Source organism: Cibotium barometz, chromosome 4, assembly GCF_041138505.1.
Source record: "Cibotium barometz isolate CiBa-2024 chromosome 4, ASM4113850v1, whole genome shotgun sequence".
NCBI classification, from domain to species: Eukaryota; Viridiplantae; Streptophyta; class Polypodiopsida; order Cyatheales; family Cibotiaceae; genus Cibotium; species Cibotium barometz.
This window is the reverse complement of record NC_141049.1, coordinates 55,464,751-55,488,965: the sequence shown is the minus strand read 5'-3', so window position 1 is coordinate 55,488,965 and position 24,215 is coordinate 55,464,751. Positions and strand designations below refer to the sequence as shown.

At 41.0% G+C, this 24,215-nt stretch overlaps 1 protein-coding gene across 1 annotated transcript in view; it reads right to left on the bottom strand.

The window, feature by feature from the left end:
• Positions 1–8,963: 8,963 nt before the first annotated feature.
• Positions 8,964–24,215, bottom strand: part of LOC147639415 (deSI-like protein At4g17486) — a 48,450-nt gene continuing 33,198 nt past the window's right edge. The window contains exons 3-4 of the mRNA XM_086783365.1: positions 9,495–9,562; positions 8,964–9,396 (exon numbers count right to left, since the gene is read on the bottom strand). Of these exons, the coding sequence (XP_086639491.1) occupies positions 9,115–9,396; positions 9,495–9,562 (350 nt within the window). The 3' untranslated portion in view covers positions 8,964–9,114. The remainder of the gene's footprint in view (positions 9,397–9,494; positions 9,563–24,215) is intronic.

The window sequence follows — 24,215 nt, the reverse complement described above, 5'->3', positions numbered from 1 at the left end:
CTCTACCATTCATTTTCTAGACCCCTACTTGGCCTTTGGCCTTTTTTGCATTCATCTCAACCCACATGCTGATTTTTATCCTCCATAATAGCCTCAAAGAGTTTTTTTTTGTTTGGTGTGCATATTCACTTGTTTTGTTTGGTGTCAACGATACAGTGAGAATAATTTACGAAATATTGAAATAATAATTTCAGCAAATGGGACGCGTGTCATTCGAAATACACAAACATTACCAAAGAAAAGCGAATGGAAATCTCAAATACACAAACATTTCCAAAAAAAAAGCGACTGGAATTCTGAAATACACAAGCGTTACCAGAAAAAAATGAATTTCATTGTACTGGATTACTACATGCATCAAACCAAGACAACAGAACACAAGTGTGTACAGTCGTGAAAGCCAGAAGCCACAAATGGAGTCGAACCTAATACAGCAACGAGATCCAGTAAAACAGATTACAATAATCACTTTGTCAACATACATATATATATCTTCCTCGACATACGTATGGGTGTCCTAAGCACCGCGAGCCCGTGCATCGCCTGGTCAGAACCCTCCAGGATCCTCCTTAGGTGTCCTGGCACTTCACTCAGGGACCGCTTCGTTGGCCCTCGCCCATCGTACCGGAAGCACACCATTTTTCACCATACCCAGGCTGGTCAAGACATGGGCAGGTTTTTGCCGCGTGAGCTGTCCCTCGAACACTCCCCGCCAGCTGTTGCAACCGAACTTCCCTTAGATAAACATATATGCCAAATGCTCCCTCCAGCATTTTGACGTAAGACAGTCCTTTAAGAAAATAGGATTTCTATGAAAGTTTTCAATTTTGATTTTGTTTGAAAACCATGAATAATCTTAATTCCGTATCTCAATACTTTTAGATCTAGGTCTAAATTCCAAACAGAATTCCTCGAATTCTGTTAACTTGATCCTCAGATCAAAATCAAAAGTCTTAACTTAGTTTCAGATTCGGTGGGAGATTTGAGTACATTTTACCTGAACTGGGCACATCATCATTGATTGAAATTGATGAAGGAATTAGGTCTTGGTCAATAGTCTGAATCAGGGTTTGGGTCTGGAAAGGTTCTTCCTAAATTATCTTTCTCGAAAGGTACTATTTCAATTTCTCTTTTTCTAAATTTCATTCGACGAATATTTGCTTACAGATTTCTAAAACATGAATTTCTTAGGAAGAATAAAATAATCATTTATCTCGATCTCCGGCTTCGATAGTTTAATTGAATTTTCTCATTACCATCTTAATAAATATGAAACGGTAGCATTTCTTCTCACAGATTATCTACTTATTCATTTTTCTAATTTTTACGAAAATAAAAAGAGGATTAAGGAGAACCCTTATTTAATTATAAAGATTCTATATGCATCTAATTATGCATAAAATCTAATTCTGATGAAAGTCACACTTTTATCATCATAAAAATCATTTATGATGAAAATCACTCTTAATATAAAAAAATATCTTTTATGCATATGTTTATGCATAAAAATCATTTATGATGACTTAAAAAAATATCTTTTATGCACCCATTTATGCATAAAAAAAATCATTTATGATGAAAATCACACTTTTAATATAAAAAAATATATCTTTTATGCATATGTTTATGCATAAAAATCATTTATGATGAAAATCACATTTTTAATAAAAAATATCTTTTATGCATATGTTTATGCATAAAAATTATTTATGCTGAAAATCACACTTTTAATATAAAAAAAATTATCTTTTATGCATATGTTTACGCATAAAAATCATTTATGATGAAAACCATACTTTTAATATTAAAAAAATATCTTTTATGCATATGTTTATGCATAAAAATTATTTATGATAAAAGTAACACTTTTATAATAAAAAATATTCTTTTATGCATAGAAATCAATAATGATAAAAGTAACACTTTTATAATAAAAAAATATTCTTTTATGCATAAAAATCAATAATGATAATAGTAACGTTTTTATAATAAAAAAATATTCTTTTATGCAATAATGATAAAAATAACACTTTTATAATAAAAAATATTCATTTATGCATAGAAATCAATAATGATAAAAGTAACACTTTTATAATAAAAAAATATTCTTTTATGCATAGAAATCAATAATGATAAAAGTAGCACTTTTATAAAAAAAAAAATCTTTTATGCATACTTTTATGCATAGAAATCAATAATGATAAAAGTAACAGTTTTATAATAAAAAAATATATTCTTTTATGCATAAAAATCAATATGATGAAAGTAACTCTTTTGTAATAAAAAAATACTTTATGCATTATTTTATGCATAAAAATCCATAATGAAGAAAGTAACACTTTCATAATAAAAAAATTTATCAATAAGTATCTTTCATAAAATTTAATTCTATTGAAAATCATTCTTTTATGAAAATTAATCAATATGCATCTTTCTATGCATGAATGAAAATGACACTTTTAGAATATTCTAACGATGGGGATTACTCTTTTTTATTAATAAAAGATGAAATTTATTTCATAAATTTCTAAAAAAATTTGCCATAACCTCTTTTGTATGGCTGACCATTTTTTAAATTTTAACTCACTAAAATTAATTAGAAGTTCACCAAGAGTATTTAAATCATTCTAATGTAAATATTTTCTACTTATTTAAGAGAAACATTATGAAAAACTTGATTTTATCCAATAATCAATCTTCTAGGATAAAGAATGATTGGATTTACTAAAGAAGAGAGGGGAATGCCTTTTTTCAATGAGGCATAACATCATTTCATTTTAGAGAAGACAAAAATCATAAAAAATCATAAAAGAAATAGAAAAGAGAAGAATCTCCAACTTACATAGATAATTTGAGAGCTTTTCTTTGGCTTGATGGTTTGAGGGTTCTACTCTTGTTTGAAACAAGAGTGGCCACCAATCCTTTAGAAGAGGGAAGGTCAAAAACTAATGAATTATGAGTAAAATTCACAGTTTTTGGCACTTGGGAGAGGCAGGGTAACAGTGCAAAACACTATTGAGTTTCAACAAAGGGGAAGGCCTCTATTTATAGGAAAAAGTGAGCTTCTAACCAAGCCAACTGATTCTAGAATTTTCTAGATCAGTTTGGTCAATTTTTGACCATTTTTGGGTCAGTTTTGCTCACTTTTTGGATCTAGTTGAACAGGAGAGAGGAGAGATAAAAATATCTCATTATTTGGGAGTTTAAAACTCATTCAAGCATGTAAAACACCTCCTTCATGAGGGAAATTCTCCCATACTGAGGTGTCAAAAATGCACCATTTCATCTCTCTTTTTTAACTATTAACCTTGTCCTTAGTCAACTCTTCATATTATGTGAGTATTTACTCATTTTTGAGAGAATTTCTTTTTATTCTTCTATTTATCTCCTTCCTACATTTGGATGAATCTTATTGGTCCATAGGAACCTTAATTTAAAATTTCAAAAAAATCTTGATCCTCAGGATAATGCCTCTTGAACAGATTATACTTAATTTCTAATGCACCTTCTGAAAATCTTTTTGAACTGTTTCAGGGGAACTTATTTTAATAAGATGATATATTTTTCTATTTAGAAATATTTAAAAACTGGATTACCACTCTCTAGAAGATTTTCTCTCTCTAGGCCAAAACTGGTAGAAACAAGATCTTTTATATTTTTGAAGAGGAATTTGATTACAGGGGAAGATGCTGGACATCTTGAGAGCCTGGGGAGGAATCTTATAGTTGCCCACTCTCGTTGCCTACTCTCCTTGATAGTAACATTGGGGTAAAACAAGGTTGCTCAGTCTCCCTCCCACATTCTGGTAAAACAAGGTTGCACCCACTCTCCTTCATGTTGCTTGGGCTTTGCATCATTGATGAATTCGAGGAAACTAGACATGCATACATAGCCCAAGATAAACCACCAAAATGCTTTTTTCATAATAATTAATTAACCCCAGCATACAAAGTGAGTTTTAGTATAGGTTGAACTTTAGTTGAGTGGCAGTTTCACTCTTATGTTTGTTTTTGGTGATAAATAAATCAAAAGAGAAGTATTTTTTATTCGTGCCGCTCTTTCAGACCTTCTAAATCAAAAGAGATCTTTTTTTTAGTATTTTTTATTCGTGCTGCTCTTTCAATACCCGCTATTTGCGTGTGCTTGTTTCTCTCCCTCTCTGCCTTTCACTTGCTTCCTCATATTTTTTATTCGTGCCTCTCTTTCAATACTTACTATTTGCATGTGCCTCTTTCTCTCCCCTCTCTGCCTTTCACTCTCTTCCTCGTATGATTCCTTCTTTCTCTTTTTTGAGCACATGGGTTCTCTCTCTCTCTCTCTCTCTCTCTCTCTCTCTCTCTCTCTCTCTCTCTCTCTCTCTCTCTCGCATGTCTTCCTAGAGTAATAAATCTACGGGCATCGTCATCGGTCTTTCTCTCTTGCCATTATGTTTCTTTCATTCAAGGAAGTTTCAAAGGCTTTACCAACTTGCTTGCATGTCTCTATGTTTGTTGGTCTCTATGAATAGTTGAGTAGATGAGAGGTAGGGTATGCTATGTCTATGTGGATGATGAGAACTTGGGGCGGAGGTGGCATTTTCTTCACCGTAGGCAAAGAAGATGCAAGTAGAGAAGTTTCTTTCTTAGTTTTTTTAGTATGTATTAGCTCAGATCTACCTTAGTATGGTACATTAGCATATGAAAAGTTTTGAATATGCATACGAAAAGTTTTGAATATGCCCAAGATATCGAAACCTAAAATTGTGCACAAGTCATTCTTCTAATGCTATATGCTGATGACATTGTATTGATAAACTAGAGGAGATTGTACATGCATACACAACCTAAGAAGGCTCACCGAAATCCAAAAGTAGTGTACAAGTCATTCCTCTACTACTATATGCTGATGACATTGTGCTAGTGTTCAAAACCCAAGAGGACAAACAAAAGCTAATGCATATAATGGATCTTTTCTGCCATAATAGTGGGTTGCAAGTTAACACATAGCTTGTCAAGGGCCGCAAAGGGGTACAGGTAACACAAAACTCAGGCATGAACATTATTTGTATTGATCTCGCGGAGGAGGGTGTCTTGATGAATATTTCATTGTAGTGTAGTAAACATATTTATTTGTGAATATTCAAGTGACTGCGTTTAGCAATTGTTTATGATTGTGTCATAATCTTATTTCTCATATTAAAAGAGAGAGAAAGAGCACAAGAGCAATGCACGTTAGGTTTTTGCAATAAGACATCATTCCCCTCTTCTACAACAATGTTTATGTACAACCTGTCATACAAACCGATAAAGAATCGACATTTTTTATATTGTGTGGATGAATAAAGTAGTAAAGTGTTTGTAGACTCGAGGATCTATACACAAAACATGAGTTAAGTATGCTACGTTGATAAATAAGAAGGAAATATAGAGAGAGTGAGCAAAGAGAAGTATAGAGTGTGTGTGTGTGTGTGTGTGTGTGTGTGTGTGTGTGTGTGTGAGAGAGAGAGAGAGAGAGAGAGAGAGAGAGAGAGAGAGGGAGGGAGCAAGAGCAAAGATAAGGGTAGAGAGGGAAATAGAGAGAGGGAGGATAGAGAGTGAGCAAAGAAAAGATCTCTGAGAGAAAGAGAGAGCAAAGAGAAGGGTAGAGAGAGAGAGAGGAAGGCGAGAGTGAGCAAAGAGAAGAACAGAAAGGGTGAGAAATAGAGAGAGCAAAGAGAAGGGTAGAGAGAGTGAGTAAAGGAGAGGACAGAGAGAGATACAAAGAGAGAAGGATAAAGCAAGTTAGCAAAGAGAAGGATAGAGAGAGAGAGAGAGAGAGAGTGTGTGAGACAAGGAGAGGACAGAGAGAGATACAAAAGAGAGAAGGATAGAGCAAGTTAGAAAAGAGAAGGATAGAGAGAGAGAGAGAGAGAGAGAGAGAGAGAGAGAGAACATCTATGGCTACGGGAGCGGTCCCAAACCATACCACTGAACCTCGAATGCCAACTTCATGGAATATCCTAGACCATCACACCTTTCCACCTTGATGGCAACTTCACCACCGACTTGGGTGACACGAGGATGCATTAGAAAGGGGGTCTGTTAAACACTCTATAGGTTAACATGTTTTCCCCTACCCAACCTACCATAAGGTGCTTTACCATCTTACCCACTCAAACGGACACTTATTTTTTATATAAGATGACGCTAGAACATATAAGCAGCCTTACCTGTGCTCAAAGTCAAATAGGGAAAGTCTAAGGACTTCGTGTACATACTTGCTTAAGACTAGTAATAGAGACCATACCAAATTTGGTCTACCTAGTGTGAAAATTAGTTACTTGTATATGAGTCATTTTTAACAATAAGCATTACATGATCATTCCCTTGCAATAGAATACTTGTGAGCTCTTCTCTTCTCTACTCTTTCTTGCTTGTATGCTATTAGATTCATGCATGCTAGATAGATGCTTGCTTGAATAGGTTTACTTTATAGGTTTCTCTCTTCAATTAGCTTCTTCTTCCCCTAGCTCTTGTGAGAAACCAATCGGTAAGGAGCATTCTGGTGTGACAACGAAGTGAGGATGCGATGTACAATCTAGTGCACCCACGAAGGGAAGTTGCAATTACGGCTGTAAGGCAAGGCCCAACGACATACTTTGGCAAGGCTAAGGAAGCTCTTGACTTGAACAAAGTGGCTTAAAGGCCAATACATCTGGTAGTGGAAATGCATGTAAGAGACCTAAAGGCCACTACCAGATGTATTGGCCTTAAAGGCCAATACATCTGGTAGTGGAAACACAAGATTCTCTCCACCTCTTTTGCTTGATCCTCTCCACCTCTTCACTTTTCCCAGAATATCTCCACACACCCTAGATCTTCTCATGCTACCCTTTACTCTTTCCCAGTAGAAACTTCTCACCTTTTTACTCCTACCCACTCATTTACAAACTCTGTTTTACAACCTCTTGCTAAGAGCTTGTTCCAACACACACACCCATTCACTGGTATATTTTGACACCTCCCCTCAAGTGAATAATTCTAGCACACCTGGACCCTATACCAAGTTTCCCTCTTACATGAATGGTAGCCCGCGATTAGTGCATCAAGTCCCTAACTCCTAGTCAAAAGAGCTTTTTTAAAGTTGAACTCACCATGATTGTACAGTAATGCCAAGCTTATCTTTTTCTCCCCCCTTTTGTGAACATGCCGCACAGCCACTTAGAAGCTTCTTTCCCTACCTACTCAGCTTGATTGGAGGTCACTTGCCTTGCCATTTGCCATTTTTCTGATGTCTTCTAGCTGGAGGGGCCCCACTTGTCACATTGTGGCATTTTCTCTGCTTTTACTCGCATATATAGGCCTTTAGCATTTGCTCCATGTTGATATTCCCTATGCTACCATTTTCCAACCTTTTAATCCCTTTCCAAAAGCCTTTGGGACAAGCTGGTCGCTCTTGTGCCAACTCATAGTTTCTCCTTTTCCTAGGCATCCTCCTGACCTTATCTACTGTTCTTCTCTCTTCAGCATCAGTGGCTATGATGACTCTTTATTGCCTCATTGCGTCCATTGTCATACCGTTTGTTGCAACAGAATAGCTGTGGATTTTCTGACCTCCCCTCTCCTCGTCTTACTGTCTTACTGAAGCATTTTTCTGCACTATCTTGTCTGGCTTCCAAAGAGACTCCCATTTGTGGTTGGTAGCTTTGTCTCTACTAGTTGTGAAAAGCCGAAGGCTTTATCCATGCTGAGAGAGATAGATGCCTTTAACTCCTTCCCTTCTGCAAATTGCTTGACCATCACCCCACAGTCCGACGTTGTTCCGATCATGCTACTATCTGGAAAAGCCATCTCCAATCGGATCTATAATGCTTTTGGCTATAACTTACGATGTAATCAATGGATGCTTGGTGATTGGGACTTTTCCTCTTAAGAGGTATGGTGTCATTTAATTCTAGTGGTAGGGACAATTCGAATTAGAAGAAATAAGGTGCTCGTGTTATACAAAGATTAAGGGATACGTGGGGCTTTTCAAGCCTCATATTGAGTAAATTACTTCAACGGGTGGCCTAAAACGATAAATTGAGGTGGCCTCAATTAATTACAAAATATCATTAAGTATTGGTGCTATAAGACCTCTATAGTGCAACACACATACAAAGACATACCATGGTGTCACTCTATGGACCCCTTAACGTGGCAGTCCGTCAGAATTCTGTTTCTTTGGCATGTATGGAAGCAACGTAATGAAGCGCTATATGAAATTAATACTAATCACCACTTTTATCTTTTTCTTGACAGTGTACTCAAGCTTATCCATCGACTCCAGCCGAGTGGTGTTTCCATGGAGGTGGACCGGTGGCAAGACCTACCTTGGAGGAAATGGAAGAGATTCCATGTCTCCTCGCATAGCCAAACAAAGGAAGTTATGATACAAGGGCTCCATCTGGAATGTCAAAGAAGGCTGCAGAATTCCGAGTTCTACGTCCAAGCTTCAGAGAGCTTCTGTGGGGTTCTTTAAGCCCTCATGGCCTCAATTTTCTGCTCATGATATTCTACCAACCTTTCAGTCAAGCTCCACTGGGGCTGACTGGCCACTGCCTAGTGCCTCAGTCTGTGCTTCAAGATTTGTCTGTCAAACTGGTGCATCAGAATTGTTATGTTTCAGTGTTTCTTGGCCTCAATCTTCTGCTCATTATGTTTCATCATCCTCTCTCACGGATTAGAAGAGGGGCTGGCCGCCGAGAACTGATACATCAAGATTTTCTGCTGCAGTGTCTCTGTTGTTCCTTTTCTGAAGATCTTTACCTTTACTGGTGCTGGCTGGCCGAACAGTTCATGATATGATTTAGTACAGTTTCTGTTTTTGTTTCAGGGTTTTTACCCTCTTTTTCTGAAGGTTTCATCAGGTCGTAGTGTCTCCCCATGGACCTTCCACATGGGATCTTGTAACCATATTTTTTTTAATATATTCCACCGTTTTAACTAAAAAGACATACCATGGTATTTATGTGAAACATTTATTTTCTTTTAATACAAAAGCATTCTAATCTTTTCTTCAAAACGTAACGAAGACCTTATGTAGTTAATGAAGTGATTTCTCAAAATTAGCCTGCAGAGACGTAATACTGTTTAAAAGTAGTGAAAAGAGAAACCATTAGACGGGAGATTTTTTATTGGTGTCCTTGGATAACCTGTTGTCAATTACTTGTGACTTATCCGCCATAACCTGTTCCTGGAAGCCAAGACAATTTCTGGACAAAAAAGTAACAGGAGTTTTCAGCAACGACAATCGGAATAAGTTTGTGCCGTTCCTGTGTGAGGCCACAGGGTCGACAGCTCCCGGATCCGGGCTGATTGAGGATGTTGAGCCACCCCCCATCATGAATCGGTATGCAACCTTGCTTGCAGTGACTATATCCGTTTTTGCCTGCCTCAGCTGCATGAAATCAACTCATCAGAATGATGCAAAGGAAAGCACAGGGGTGTGTGTGTGTGGGCTTGAAAGATGGGTTTTTAACTCAGACAGATTATTACCCGTTTTATTGTGGTCTCGGCAACTTCCACTGCAGCATCCCCAGCATGCGCAAAGCGATTTACCCACGCTGGACACAGGAAGGAAGATAATGTCAAGCCTTTTTTGTCTCCCACAAACAGACAGCATGACAGTCAAGATCTTTTAACCGACAAATCTTGAGTAAAAGCAACCTATAGTAACCCAAGCATTCTATAATGATATCTGAAAGCTTGTGTGCGAGGCAGAGAGACCCCTAGGGCCTACGTCAACATAAACACCGAAGCACACCTTAGGTTATCGAGACTAATGAAAGTCACGTGGCATCAAACTAGGTAGCGCCCAACGTACTTTTTTCGATATGCTTCACAAAAACTTCCTTTAAAGATCATAATTATCATGTAAGAGGGCATGTTTTAGTCAGTTTCCTTGTTATAGTGGTTTTGTTCCAGTTTCCTTGTGTTATAGTGGTTTTACTTCTTGTTTGATGTTTGAAGGTTATAGAAATCAGCCCACTTTCCCATCCACACTTCTTTATTTCTGTTCCTCTTTTTTTCTTTTTTCTAAAATGCCCAATGAGGGAAAGGCTGAGCCTATTTATAGGGCAAAAACACACCCGTTATGCTGGAAACGGCGACAGAAACCGATGATGTCTCTACAACGAAAACGGAGTGAAATTAGGAAACGAAGACGACCTGGGTTGCTTGCTGTACCCATGAGATTAGCCATGTCCACGTGTGTGCACATGACATTCCCTCTTGCTAATTCCTCTGATTCCACTCCAAGTCTGGTTTGAGAACTGTGCATCTATTCCACTTCATGCAATCCCTTTCCCTTAACACAGCTATGGTCTCCCGATGAGAATGATCATGCATAATGCTCCAACTTACGAACTGATCTGAGGGCCAATGGTATGCTCCTTTGAGCACACAACTCCCAAGGAATGCTTTTCCTCTCGCTTTGCCTGCTGCCGACCACCTCATAAATGCTACCCTAGCTGCATTCTTCCATGGATTTGTGCACCTGCTTGGGACAGCTGAGTGCTTAGAGGGCTGAGCCTCAATGCTCTGATACCAATGTTCCATGCGGAAGCCTTGCTGCACTTGATCCAGCCCTAAGCCTACTGATTAGGAACACTAATGCGAATAGATAGAGAGAGAGGAGAGAGATGGACTGTATTTTCAGTATATTGATATGATACCAAAAGATGTATTGCTGCTGTACAATTTCCATGGCCTTCCAAAAGGGCTACCCAAGACCTCTATGGATTGACTAACACCTGTCTCAAGAGTGGGGGTCAGATAGTCTAATGAATGACGATAACTTGCTATTCATAGGCTCCTAGGAACAACCTTGTAGCAAACTGACAGTTGGCGGCCAACAGAAACAAGCACAAAAAGTATCATTTAAATGATGTTGACTTTGTCTATTTGCTGCTTATAACCTGGCCAACTGGTGGGCTGCGTTTTGGGACTTCTTCTTTACCTGCCAGAGCCTGCTATTTACCCTAAAACGTCTCCCCCTAATCGATAGTAGCCATAGCTCCACATGCAAAGTCCATGCTGTGCCCTATTGTGAGCCTTAGTCCAGGGACATGTTAGGCCAGTCGTTGTCAGGGTAGGCTTGGGTAAGCCAAGGCAGTTTTCCGTGCTTGAATCATGCACAATTTTGAAATCCATTTGGAGTTGAGGTGTGCCAAGGTCAACCAAAATCAATTACAAGAAGGTAAGATGCAGTTGTTTTGGGCGGATTTGGAACCATCTTGGCAGGCTCGACAATGTGAGCAAGAGGTAGGGCAGGTCAGGCAACCATAGTAAAAGGAAACAACCGTTTCCTAGTCAAAATTGCGGAACTCAGTTTCTATGGGGATGTGAGTTCCTTGTTTCGTTTTCTCACGTATGACTTTCTTCCACATTTTTCCCCTGCGAAGTTTGGATTTTCTCCAATTTCCCTTGTTATCTCTTCCAAATTATGATCTATCCCAAGTTTCCCCTCTATTCCTCTCAACATTTTCCATCATTTTTATTTACATCTATACTTAAAGACGTGTCATTTCTTAGCTGTTTTTGTTTCCTAGTTTCAAGTTGTCACGTGCACATGGCTAATCTCATAGCCAATCCCTCCCTTGTGCTCGGGGGTGAGCCTGAATGGCTTTATGGTTGGGTGGTGAGCTAGATGCCCGAGTCTTTGTGTGTTCCTTTTTGTTTATACTTAATCGCAAGGTCTATTAGCCTGAGGGCTTTACATTGGTATCAAGAGGCCCAATGGTATGGGACACTTGGCAGAGCATGGGGCAGTCAGAAGAACATGAAGACATGGTTTGATGTGCACAAACGGTTCTTGGAATCGATGCATGTCTATGGGAAAAGAAAGATCTTTTGTCGTGTTTGTCTGTGTGCTGCTTGTTCTGTGTTTGTCTGTGTGCTGCTTGTTCTATGACAATCACCATGTCAACATCTTTATGGGTGAAACCCTAGATCTTGGTCGTTTTGGTGCTCGAGGTTTTATGGCCACTGGCTGTATGAAACAGAGAGCCGGTCGAGGCTATAACCTATGCGCTTTTGGTTGTGGGCAAGGGTTGTGCTTTTTGGGACTCTTTTGCATGCTTTCCTTGTGTACAGCTGCAAACAGCACTACCTTTTGGCCTGCCGACTGAGAGGAGAGGGGGAAAAACCCTAACATGGGACTGGTTTACAGAAGATACAGGAATGGCTGAAAAGTATAGCGTGCCAACAAACTGCCATACAGCGCTGACTGCTGACACACATGGTATGGAGGCCTGTGACACGTGTACACAATCTAGGCCCACACATGTCAGTTTACAGGGCAGACAACAAGGCTGGAAAGGGCTACAAGTATGGGTGCACTACGGGGGTGACTCACCATCTGAAAAAAGCATGTGTATGGGGAATTTTTGACAACTTTTACCATAAGTGGCTTGGGAAGCAGACCACTTTTTTTTATCTGTTACGAGTACACTGATGCATAGCATATTAGTCAGATTCAAATTATGCTACATCATAAAGAGTTTGCTTGGTGGAAAGACCTCTAACTGAAACCAACAACGTGGTGTGTTGGTTTACATGCTATACTTGTTTGGCCTTTCACCAGATTATCAGAATGAGGTTCTCCATAACTATATTCACTCAATGGACGACATCTCCAGGAGGATCAGTCGTCGCCACACAATCCCAAGAAGCGCTCTAGAGGCAAGAGAAGGTCTATGCCTCTTATCGAGGAATGGGTGGCAAAGGTGTGGAAGTTTAACATGTACTTCGAGTGCGACCAGCCTGACCATCACTACAAGCATTGTACAAAGACGAAGGCTTCGGGGCGAACACATTATGAAAATACAAGGTATCTTTGATCTCTTCTGTTGAAATTCATCACAAGGGTGTCGTATTAGTGTGTCTACCTTTGGTCCGCATAATCTCCTTCAAGCTAAGGGATTTGTAACATGCGGAAGCCCTTACATACAGGATTTTACTTTGATAATGAAAAATTCAGCACCTTGGTTCTTGATGATTGCACAATGTAGCAGAGGAGAGAGAGAGAGAGAGAGAGAGAGAGAGAGAGAGAACAACAACAACAACAACAACAACAACAAAGACAAGTACACCCGATTGGGACCCAAATACCCTCTGAAAGGCCCCCACCAAGGATTGGTGTATTTGCCTTATTGAATGATGAAAACGATTGACTTTCTGTAGATCTTCCTGGGCCATAAATCTGCAGCCTGTAAACCAGTCCCATGTTAGGGTCTTCTACTCCTCCTCCTCCTCCGCCTCCTCCTCCTCCTCCTCCTCCTCCTCCTCTGGCATGTGCACATATGCCCATGGACAAGTTCCTCAGCTAGTCCAGAAAAGGCAGCCAGAAAAAGACCATTAGAACTAGGACATGGAGCCCAAGGTGCAGGCCAATGTGGTGCAAGGCTTGGAGAACAAGAAGAGGATGCTGTCGGCTGCCTAAAAGGAGGTACTGTTGGCTGATTACAGGCACTGTCGGTTGTACCAGACAGCAAGGCGGCTGAAACGCATCAGAACATGGCAAGTGCACCAGGCGGCTGCAAGCGCAAGAGGGGATTATGGTGAAGAGTCCCGACTACTGGTCGGCCAGCTCCTCTATGCTCCCAAAGACCTATAAATAGGCACAAGAGCTCATTGTTATGTTCATTCAATCCTTTAGGGATTGAGTCCTTTAGGGTCCAAGTAGGGACCAAAATTTTGGTGTTTATCACCCTTTTCATGAAGACAGCCTAGGGCTGTAGAGTACCTTTTTGTACTATAGTAATATACTGAATTTCCAGCACATCTCTCTCTCTCTCTCTCTACTCTCTCTCCATATCTGCGTTTTTGCATCAACATGTTTCCAGGAGTGTTTGTAGGGCTGAAAGAAGACCCCCAGAGCTTCCGCGTGTTACATTGGTATCAAAGCATCAGGCTCAACACAACTAAACACTGATTCAGTCCCATATGATGGTGTACAGGTCCAAGGTACAAGAAAGTACATGATACGAAGCCCAAGGCAAGGAACACAGAATCGAGAAGAGCTCCCAGGAGGTTTGTTGGTGGTGTTCCACAGAGCCAAAGGGGATGGCAATCCTGCGAGCCAGATAGGTTCTCGGGCAACGGTCCCAAGGGAGGATTACCCTCCAAGGGTGATGTGAGAGTGCCAGACTCATTTTTCAAGAATGAAGACCAAGACAGTGTTCAGAGTCAGGGCAGGAATGGATTGTGGACTAGATGGAAACAGATGCATAGATCTTAGTCTGTGACAGAGTGGTTTGGAGACCGGACCGGGTTTTCAAAGGAAAAAAAGGATTGCCAGAGATGGATGGATGACAGAGAGATTTCGGGAAAGGAATGGGATGATGACAGTCATCCAAGAGCAGGTTGGAAGCCTGTCATCAAGTTTAGCAGAGGGGGATGTCATGTGCACATATGCCCGTGGACAAGTTCCTCAGCTAGTCCAAAAAAGGCAGCCAGAAACAGACCATTAAAACTAGGACATGGAGCCCAAGCCAGTGTGGAGCAAGGCTTGGAGAACAAGAAGAGGATGCTGTCGGCTGCCTAAAAGGAGGTACTGTCGGCTGTTCCAGAGAGCAGGGCGGCTGAAACGCATCAGAACATGGTAAGTGCACCAAGTGGCTGCAAGCGCAAGAGAGGATTATGGTGAAGAGTCCAGTCGGCTGGCCGACTGCTGGTCGGCCAGCTCTTCTATGCAGGCACAAGAGCTCATTGTTATGTTCATTCAGTCCTTTAGGGATTGAGTCCTTTAGGGTCCAAGTAGAGACCAAAATTTTGGTGTTTATCACCCTTTTCATGAAGACAGCCTAGGGCTGTAGAACAATACCTTTTTGTACTATAGTAATATACTGAATTTCCAGCACATCTCTCTCTCTCTCTCTCTACTCTCTCTCCATATCTGCGTTTTTGCATCAGCATGTTTCCAGGAGTGTTCCTGGACCCTATACCAAGTTTCCTTCTTACTTGATAGTCCGTGACCAGTGCCTCAAGTCCCTAAACTCATAGTCCTTGACACTCTCTCTCTATGTGTCCAAGGCTACTACAAGTGCCTGTGACCTTGACTAAAGTGCTCACACATACATCTACCACATGGCCTACATCATCAGTGGCTCAGAGGTGGTGTACGTGAGCTAGTCAGTAGCAACCGGACAAAACCTGTCTAAACCCGTATGCACTTGCAACTGTCCTTGTGATGCGCCGCCTGTACCAGCTGTACAGGATTGAACTGTACCCGCCTGTACCTCCTAGACTAAAAGAAGACCCCCAGAGCTTCCGCATGTTACATTGGTATCAGAGCATCATGCTCAACAAAACTAAACACTGATTCAGTCCCATATGATGGTGTACAGGTCCAAGGTACATGAAAGTACACGGATACGAAGCCCAAGGCAAGGAACACAGAATCGAGAAGAGCTCCCAGGAGGTTTGTTGGTGGTGTTCCACAGAGCCAGTGGGGATGGCAGTCCTGTGAGCCACATAGGTTCTCGTGCAATGGTCCCAAGCGAGGATTACCCTCCAAGGGTGATGTAAGAGTGCCAGACTCATTTCTCAGGAATGAAGACCAAGATAGTGTTCAGAGTCAGGGCAGGAATGGATTGTGAACTAGATGGAAACAGATGCATAGATCTTAGTCTATGACAGAGTGGTTTGGAGACCGGGCCGGGTTTTCAGAGAAAAAAAAGGATTGCCAGAGATGGATGGATGACAGAGGGATTTCGAGAAAGGAATGGGATGATGACAGTCATCCAAGAGCAGGTTGGAAGCCCGTCATCAAGTTTAGCAGAGGGGGATGTCATGTGCACATATGCCCATGGACAAGTTCCTCAGCTAGTCCAGAAAAGGCAGCCAGAAAAAGACCATTAGAACTAGGACATGGAGCCTAAGGTGCAAGCCAGTGTGGAGCAAGGCTTGGAGAACAAGAAGAGGATGTTGTCGGCTGCCTAAAAGGAGGTACTGTTGGCTGATTACAGGCACTGTCGACTGTGCCAAAGAGCAAGGGGGCTGAAACGCATCAAAACATGGAAAGTGCACCAGGCGGCTGCAAGCGCAAAAGAGAGGATTATGGTGAAGAGTGCAGTCGGCTGGCCGACTGCTGGTCGGCCAGCTCTTCTATGCTCCCAAATACCTATAAATAGGCACAAGAGCTCATTGTTAGTCGGCCAGCTCTTCTATGCTCCCAAAGACCTATAAATAGGCACAAGAACTCATTGTTATGTTCATTCAATCCTTTAGGGATTGAGTCCTTTAGGGTCCAAGTAGGGACCAAAATTTTGGTGTATATCACCCTTTTCATGAAGACAGCCTAGGGCTGTAGAAGAGTACCTTTTTGTACTATAGTAATATACTGAATTTCCAGCACATCTCTCTCTCTCTCTCTACTCTCTCTCCATATCTGCGTTTTTGTATCAGCATGTTTCCAGGAGTGTTTAGGGCTGAAAGAAGACCCCCAGAGCTTCCGCGTGTTACATTGGTATCAAGCTCAACAAAGCTAAACACTGATTCAGTCCCATATGATGGTGTACAGATCCAAGGTACAAGAAAGTACACGGATACGAAGCCCAAGGCAACGAACACAGAATCGAGAAGAGCTCCCAGGAGATTTGTTGGTGGTGTTCCACAGAGCCAGAGGAGATGGCAGTCCTGTGAGCCAGATAGGTTCTCATGCAACGGTCCCAAGCGAGGATTACCCTCCAAGGGTGATGTAAGAGTGCCAGACTCATTTCTCAGGAATGAAGACCAAGACAGTGTTCAGAGTAAGGGCGGGAATGGATTGTGGACTAGATGGAAACAGATGCATAGATCTTAGTCTATGACAGAGTGGTTTGGAGACCGGGCCGAGTTTTCAGAGAAAAAAAAGGATTGCCAGAGATGGATGAATGACAGAGGGATTTCGGGAAAGGAATGGGATGATGACAGTCATCTAAGAGCAGGTTGGAAGCCCGTCATCAAGTTTAGCAGAGGGGGATGTCATGTGCACATATGCCCATGGACAAGTTCCTCAGCTAGTCCAGAAAAGGCAACCAGAGCCTAAATCGAGAAGTGAACTTTGTATCCCTGTTATACTGACAATCCTTTTAGGTAATCCATGTAATTTGAATCTCTCTTTGATGGATATTCTTATAATGTACATCGTCTTGAAGGTATTTTTGATTGGGATTAAATGAACTACTTTCGTCAACCTGTCTACCACCACCATGATAAAGTTATATCTCCCTTATATAAAAGAAAGACTAATACCACCACCATGATAAAGTTATATCTCCCTTATATAAAAGAAAGACTAATGACAAATCCATGCTGAGACATTCCCACTTCATTTGAGAAATGTCTAGTGGATACAGCTTGCCTGGCATCTTTACCCTTTCAACCTTGTTCCTCTGACAAGCTAAGCACTCTGTAACATACCTAAGTACATCCTTCTTCAATCGCGACCAAAAGAAACTCCTTTATAGAACATTCAACATCTTCACATATCTTGGATATCCGGCTCATGGTGCATCATAAGCTTCATGTAGGATTCGATCTTTCAACTCTTTCATGTTTGGTATGCACATCCTTAGTTGATAGAATAAGCATCGATCACTAAGAATATAACCTTTAATTATCCTCCTCTCTTTCTCAAAGTGAGTTATTTGAACCATGAGTTGTAAAATATACCCAAAGTACTCATGTAGTAAGGCTGTTTTGTCCTTCACTTCCATAAGTAAAGGATTACCTGACATAGAGATTGTAGACACAAAGCACTTCCCACTCAATACATCTGTAATTACATTATCCTTGCCTTGCTTGTATTTGATTTCAAAATCAAATTCTGATAAGACTTCCATCCAATGTCTTTGCCTCATGTTAAGATCTGGTTGGATAAAAATCCACTTTAAGCTCTTATGGTCCATGGTAGTGCGCGTGTGAGAGCATATCTTAATACAGAGTTCTACATCCACTATTGGGCACTGATGACTTTAGTGGGGATGTCGTAGTATCTAGTCCATACTATGCATAATGGAGTTGATAATTATATAATCTTGTGGGTTGACTACCATGAGTATATAACATGCGCGTTCCTAAAAGGTAAATTTGGGCATGTGCTTGGATTCATCTAAGTATATATATGAACTTTCTGTCTAGTAGGTAGTGTCACCATAGCTTAAGGACATTAATTAGAGCCAAAAGTTCTAGATCATGAGTAGCATAGTTTCTTATAATCTGAGTTTCCTTGAAGTGTAAGCTACCAGTTTTCCTTCTTGTGAGAGTACTCCGCCGATAACTAATTCACTAGCATCAATGACTACTTTTAAATCTGCATCGAAATTCGGTACTTGAAAGATGGATGCAGTTGTGAGAGCTACCTTGAGTTTGTAAAAGCTTTGTTGATGCTCCTTACTCCAACTACTTTTACATTCTTTTTAAGTAGCTTGGTTAAAGATGTAGCTATCTTTGCATAATCTTGAATAAAGACACGGTACTAATCTGTGATACCGAGAAATCCTCAGATTTCCTTAGACAGTTGAGGCCATTTCACTATATCTTGTATCTTTGCTAGATCTACTGAAATTTCATGTTTGGAGACCATAAATCTCAAATATTCAATTTTGTCTGCAAAGAAAATACACTTACTCTTTTTAGCAAAGAGTTGGTGCTTTCTTAGGATTTCTAGAACTTCTCTAACTTAGGCTTCGTGCTCTTTCTCATCCTTAGAGTAGATAAGAATATTATCAAAGAACACTAAGATATGATAGTGTAGTTGCTTTCTAGATATATCCCGCATGAGCTTGTTGAAAGTTACTGGAGCATTAGTTAACCAAATGACATCGCGGTGTATTCATAATGGAGTTGAATGTTATCTTTGACATGTCTTTCTCCTTGACTTTAATCTCATAGTAACCAAACCTCAAATCAATCTTTTTGAAAACTTTAGCTTCGTGAAGTCGATCTAGAAGTTCGTCAATCCTATGGATTAGATACTTATTTTTCACGATGAGTTGACTTAGTTCTCTATAGTCAATGCATAACCATAAGGTTTCATCCTTTTTCTTCTGAAATAAAACCGAAGCTCCCCAAGGCGATACACCCGACTTAATAAACTCTTTCTCTAACATTAGTCGGAATTGTTCCTTGAGTTCTATGGACTCTGAAACCGACATTTTATATATCCTTTTTGCTATAGATTGTGCTATATGAATAAGCTCAATCTCATGGTGTATTTTCCTATATAGAGACATCTGGATAAGCTTCTCTGGAAAGAGATCTTTGTAGTCTTGTAGCCAATCAGGTTCACTCCCTATAGTATCTTTCTCCACTTTGTGGAGTTTTACTATAAACACTCTTTGATTCTTCTTCAGACCCTTTAATAACTTACTATCCTTTACTAGCTGAAAGTTGGGTCTCCCAGACCTCCCTGAAGCCTCTACTTCTTCGTTCTTGGTATCCTTGAGTGAGATTTTTCCACTCTCACAGTGAATGGCGACACTTTCTGCTTTTAGCCAATTCATTCCAAGAATACTATCATAAATACCCAAGGACATCACGTGGAAGTAACAGTTGGTTGGTTTGCCATCGATCAAACTCTAGATTCTCTATGTATGTTAAAAAATTACTTCCTTACGACTAACTAGCTTGATGACCATTTTCTTGAATGGTTTTGATTAAGATCTAATTGATTGATGTACTTTGGTAAAAGAAATGAATGAGTACTTCCAAAATCAATCAGCAATTTAAAATATTTTACCATAATGAGATGTTAGTATTTGGATCACTGAAAATTGCTAATTTTCACCTTGGTGCTCTATCGCAACATGAACTTGGGCTCTATCCTCCTCTTCATCTTCGAGGATTATTATGCGAAGAAGGTTTCATGCTAACTTACAATACTTTCTCAGAGATTGTTTATCCATAGAAAAAACATGGGAGACTGTTTTGTAAGATCCAAGCTATAGATTTTTGTGGAATCAATGATCCCAAAAAATCCGGAGTGAAATCTATCACAACAATGAATCCTACACGATGAATCGAGCCATCTGATCGTAGATATGTTGCGATGCAGAACGAGTCTCTTCATTCACAACTACTATTTGATCAGATCACTCGACTCATCCCTAAGTGTAGGATTCATTGTTGTGGTAGGTTTCACTCGAGATTTTTTGGGATCACTGATTCAACAAAAATCTATGCCTTGGATCTTACCAAACAACCTCCCAAGTTTGTCATAGGCATAAGCAATCTCTGAGAAAGTTATTGAAAATCAGCATGTACCCTAGTTCATAAAATGTAATAAAAAGTGAATATTATCTTTTGTATCTTTAGTTTTCCTCAAATTTGGCGTTAAAGCATATTCTCTCTTTTTTCACGCCAAAAGGATGTCGAAGCTGAAAGGAAACTTCTAGTTTTTCAAGCTAAACCCTTAAAAGAAAAACTGAAGAATAAAAATAGTAACAACTTCAAGAAGAGAATTGTCGAATTTCGAACGACTCTCTCGACGCCCTTCAATCGACCGCCAATTAGTGGCCCAAATTCACGACCACTCTTGTCTTGCTCGAAACCCTATAGAATAACCTAGCATGGCAAAGTGGAGTGTGCTCAATTACCACCAACCAGATTATCGTCGTGTTGAATGTCCTCATCCACAAAAGGCTCTAAATCTTTCAAAATTACCTCCTTCAAACTTTTTCAAGAATCCACGAACTAATCCTTGAAGAAGAGTTACTTTCATTCAACAATCCAATCAAGTAAGAAACGGACTTCAGGACCCCAGAGGTTGATATCATAAAAGAGATCATAGAAGAGAAAGAGTTGTTATGGTCCCAACTAAAGAAGCAACCTTTGAAGATAAAGAGAAGAATAGAGCCCAGGTTCATGCTACGATAGAGCTCCAAAGTAAAAATCGACAATTTTCAATGTTCCAGACACCACCATCTCATTATGGTAAACATTTTCAATTATTAATTGATTATGAAAGTACTCATTCATTTCTTTCACCAAAGTGCATCAGACAATTAGATCTTAATCAAAAACCATCCTAGAAAGTGATCAACAAGCTAGCTAGTGACAAGGAAGTAATTTGTCTATATACCATAGGGAATCTAGAGTTTGATCTTGATGGCAAACCAACCAACTGCTACTTCTCGTGATGTCCCTGGATATTTATGATGGTATTCTTGAAATGGATTGACTAAAAGCAAAAAGTACTGCTATCGACTATGAGAGTGGAGAAATCTCATCCAAGGATGCCAAAAACGCAAAAGTGACTTCATGGAGATCTGGTAGTGTCACCAATTGGCCGACCATTTGGTCCATTCCCACATTTTTGCGTCTCGTTCACTTGAGGCCAGGCCGGTGTCTCATGTGAAAGAGGCCAGTATTTTGCTGACATGGACGGGAGCCAGACTGGTGCCACCCGTGTGTTAGCAGGATGGTGTCGTATGGACGGGAGCCAGATCAGTGCCACCCGTGTATGACCTGGACTGTGTTCGATCCATGGGACTGTCACGCCATGGAAGGGCCAGTATTCATGCCGTGTTTTACCTATGGGACTGTCACACCTAGGGAAACTCGTGCCTGGAACTGTGTCTTACCTATGGGACTGTCACTCCATAGGAAGACCAGGTTTTTATATTTTATGTCGTGCCAGTTTTGTGCCGACAAATATTTTGTACATGTTCCATGAACGGGAGATATGTCCATGTTACTTTTGCACATGCACACATATTTTGCATGCTTGAAACTGTTTTCGCATGACATGTATTCGTGTGTTTGCCTGCCTGACGTGTTACTTACTGAGCGGGGACGCCTGCCAGTGAGTCGTGAAGTGTGCCCTGTATTCTGACGAGTTTCAGTGCATGTGAACAGGTGGTAAGTATATGGTACATGTTGTTTTAATGATTTAAATTCTAACCCTTTGATTTATAAGGTTAGGGGTTCACACTTACTTAAAAGTGGGCACCCCCTTTGGGCACCCACTTTGGGGCCAAGGTGGGGAGCCTCACTTTTAAGTGAGTGTGGGGGTGGGTGTCACCAACCCCCACTAATTCCCCACATGCAAGCTAAGGTTATCTCCACATTAATTTTATTAAAAAAAGTTCCCTCATTCAAGCGTAGAGGAATCGTTTCTTCTTTTTAGCGTGGATTTTCATCAACCGGCGCTGGCTTCCCTTCCGGCTGGAGTTTCCTACGTTTGCTGCTGTACCTGCCTCTACAGGCGATTAAGCTTGTTGCTGCTGGCTGCTACTGCCCTGCAGGCGGCTACCCTTCCCAAGGACTGCAACTACAGGCGGCTGCACTCTCCTTGCGCATGTTCACCTCAGGCGACTGTTGGACTGTATGCGCTTCTGCTCCCAGGCGATTGCTGCTGGCTGCGCCTGCCTCTACAGGTGGCTGAGAGATATTACCAGGCGGCTGAGTGCACCTCTACAGCCACCTCCTACTCGGCTGCTCCTACAGCAGCCAGGCGGCTGAGTGCACCTCTACAGCCACCTCCTACTCGGCTGCTCCTACAGCAACCAGGCGACCACTTCCTACTCGGCTGCTCTCTACACCACAGGTGCTGCTTGTTCTATCTTACAAAGGTGGTACATCCTTTTTCCATTGGTGTTCTACAAGGAGACTCCACATCACTTGGAAGACCTCATCATACTCTGAGGATTGGTTTTCATATCAACCATCTACAAGTAAGTGATTTTCAGATTTGAGTAAAGTATTATATGTTTAAATCTGGTAAAAGATTCGTCCCGCTCGGCCTACACCCGTTCGGTGCCGGGTTGTCCAAGCTATATGGGCGAACCTCGGTCCAAAGGTGCTGAGATCGGGAGAGCCAGGCGTTAGTACGAGAGCGCCTGTCTGTGCGTGGTCTCGGAACACCAGTGTGGTGCTCTCCGCGGAGTCCAGTGAAAGCACAGGACCGTAGCGATTGGACCACACCAGTGGTCGATCTTCTTCGAGTTTCTACATCGGAATTCGAGCTATTTGTTTAATACTGTTTTCATATGTACATGGACATGATCTGGTTCTCAGAACCCGTGAAGCATTGTATTCTTTAAATACTCCCAATAAATATATCATATATTGAGGGGGGGGTCGGCCCGTTCCGGCCCCAGTGCTGGTGTCCATCTTTCCATTTCTGTTCATTTAAATTTCAAGTTGTTTTAAGTTGTCCTTTTCATATTTGTGGTTTTAAAGTTGTGCTATTAAACGTGTAGGTGTCCAACTGAGTCTTTCCCACTTGACGGGATCGGTTTCATTGGTATCAGAGCACGGTTGTTTCCCTCTTCCTAGTGGGGAAACGAACCTGTGTATTGGACATCCCGCTTTTAGCAAACTTTGAACACAATGGACAGCCAAGGCAACCCTTTGGAAGTACCAAATTCGAGGGGTCCCTCTAGTGCTTCTCGTGGGTCTGATGCCCTGCGTGGTAGGCACAAGCCCCTTGAAAGGGTTATGGATAGTGAATCCAAAGGTCAACTGTCTCCAGGGAAGACAGTTATGCTTGAACAAGACCCTGATGCTATGAGGGCTGAAATGGAACATATGAGAAAACTTTTGCAGGCTCAAGAGCAAGAATTGAAGTTTTTGCATGAAGATCCTCATCTGCAAAGTGCTATTGAAGCCAGGAAGGCTGATGCTATGGTTGATGTAACCTTTGAATCAATGGCTCGTGAAGTGGGCAAGAAACCAAGGGAGTTGGCACTTGCCTATCTCCTTCGCAAAGGTGATATCAAAGAGGGGGATGACGGAGAACTAAAATTCAGAAATCCACCTCGTTTAAAGCATGGAGATCCCGCATCCCAGAGGCTGAAATCTTATATGCAAAAGGAAGAGGTGACTGTCACTTCTCGTCATGCATCCTCTCCCCAAGGCACTAAGCCTGACAGACATATGTATGCCAGTGCTCATGGAGGGCATGAGAGTCACATGCATGCAAGATATGTATCTCATGGTGACAGGTCTGCTTCCAGAAAAAATTTACCTTCTGAGTTGTCTCATGGAGAGACTATGCCATATGCAGGTAAGTCACATGCATCTGAGCTTCGAGTTCGTGGAGCACATGCCACCGTGCCCCATGAAGCTTCTATGACGGCCCATGGAGCCCATGCAGACAGGGCTACCCCATTGGATAAGGGGAAAAGAAAAAGAGAGGACCATGAGCCTCATACCAGGAAGCTCAAGGAGTTCAAAGCAGGTGATAAATCTGTCAAATTTGATGTCTTTCATGGTGAACATGATGCCTCT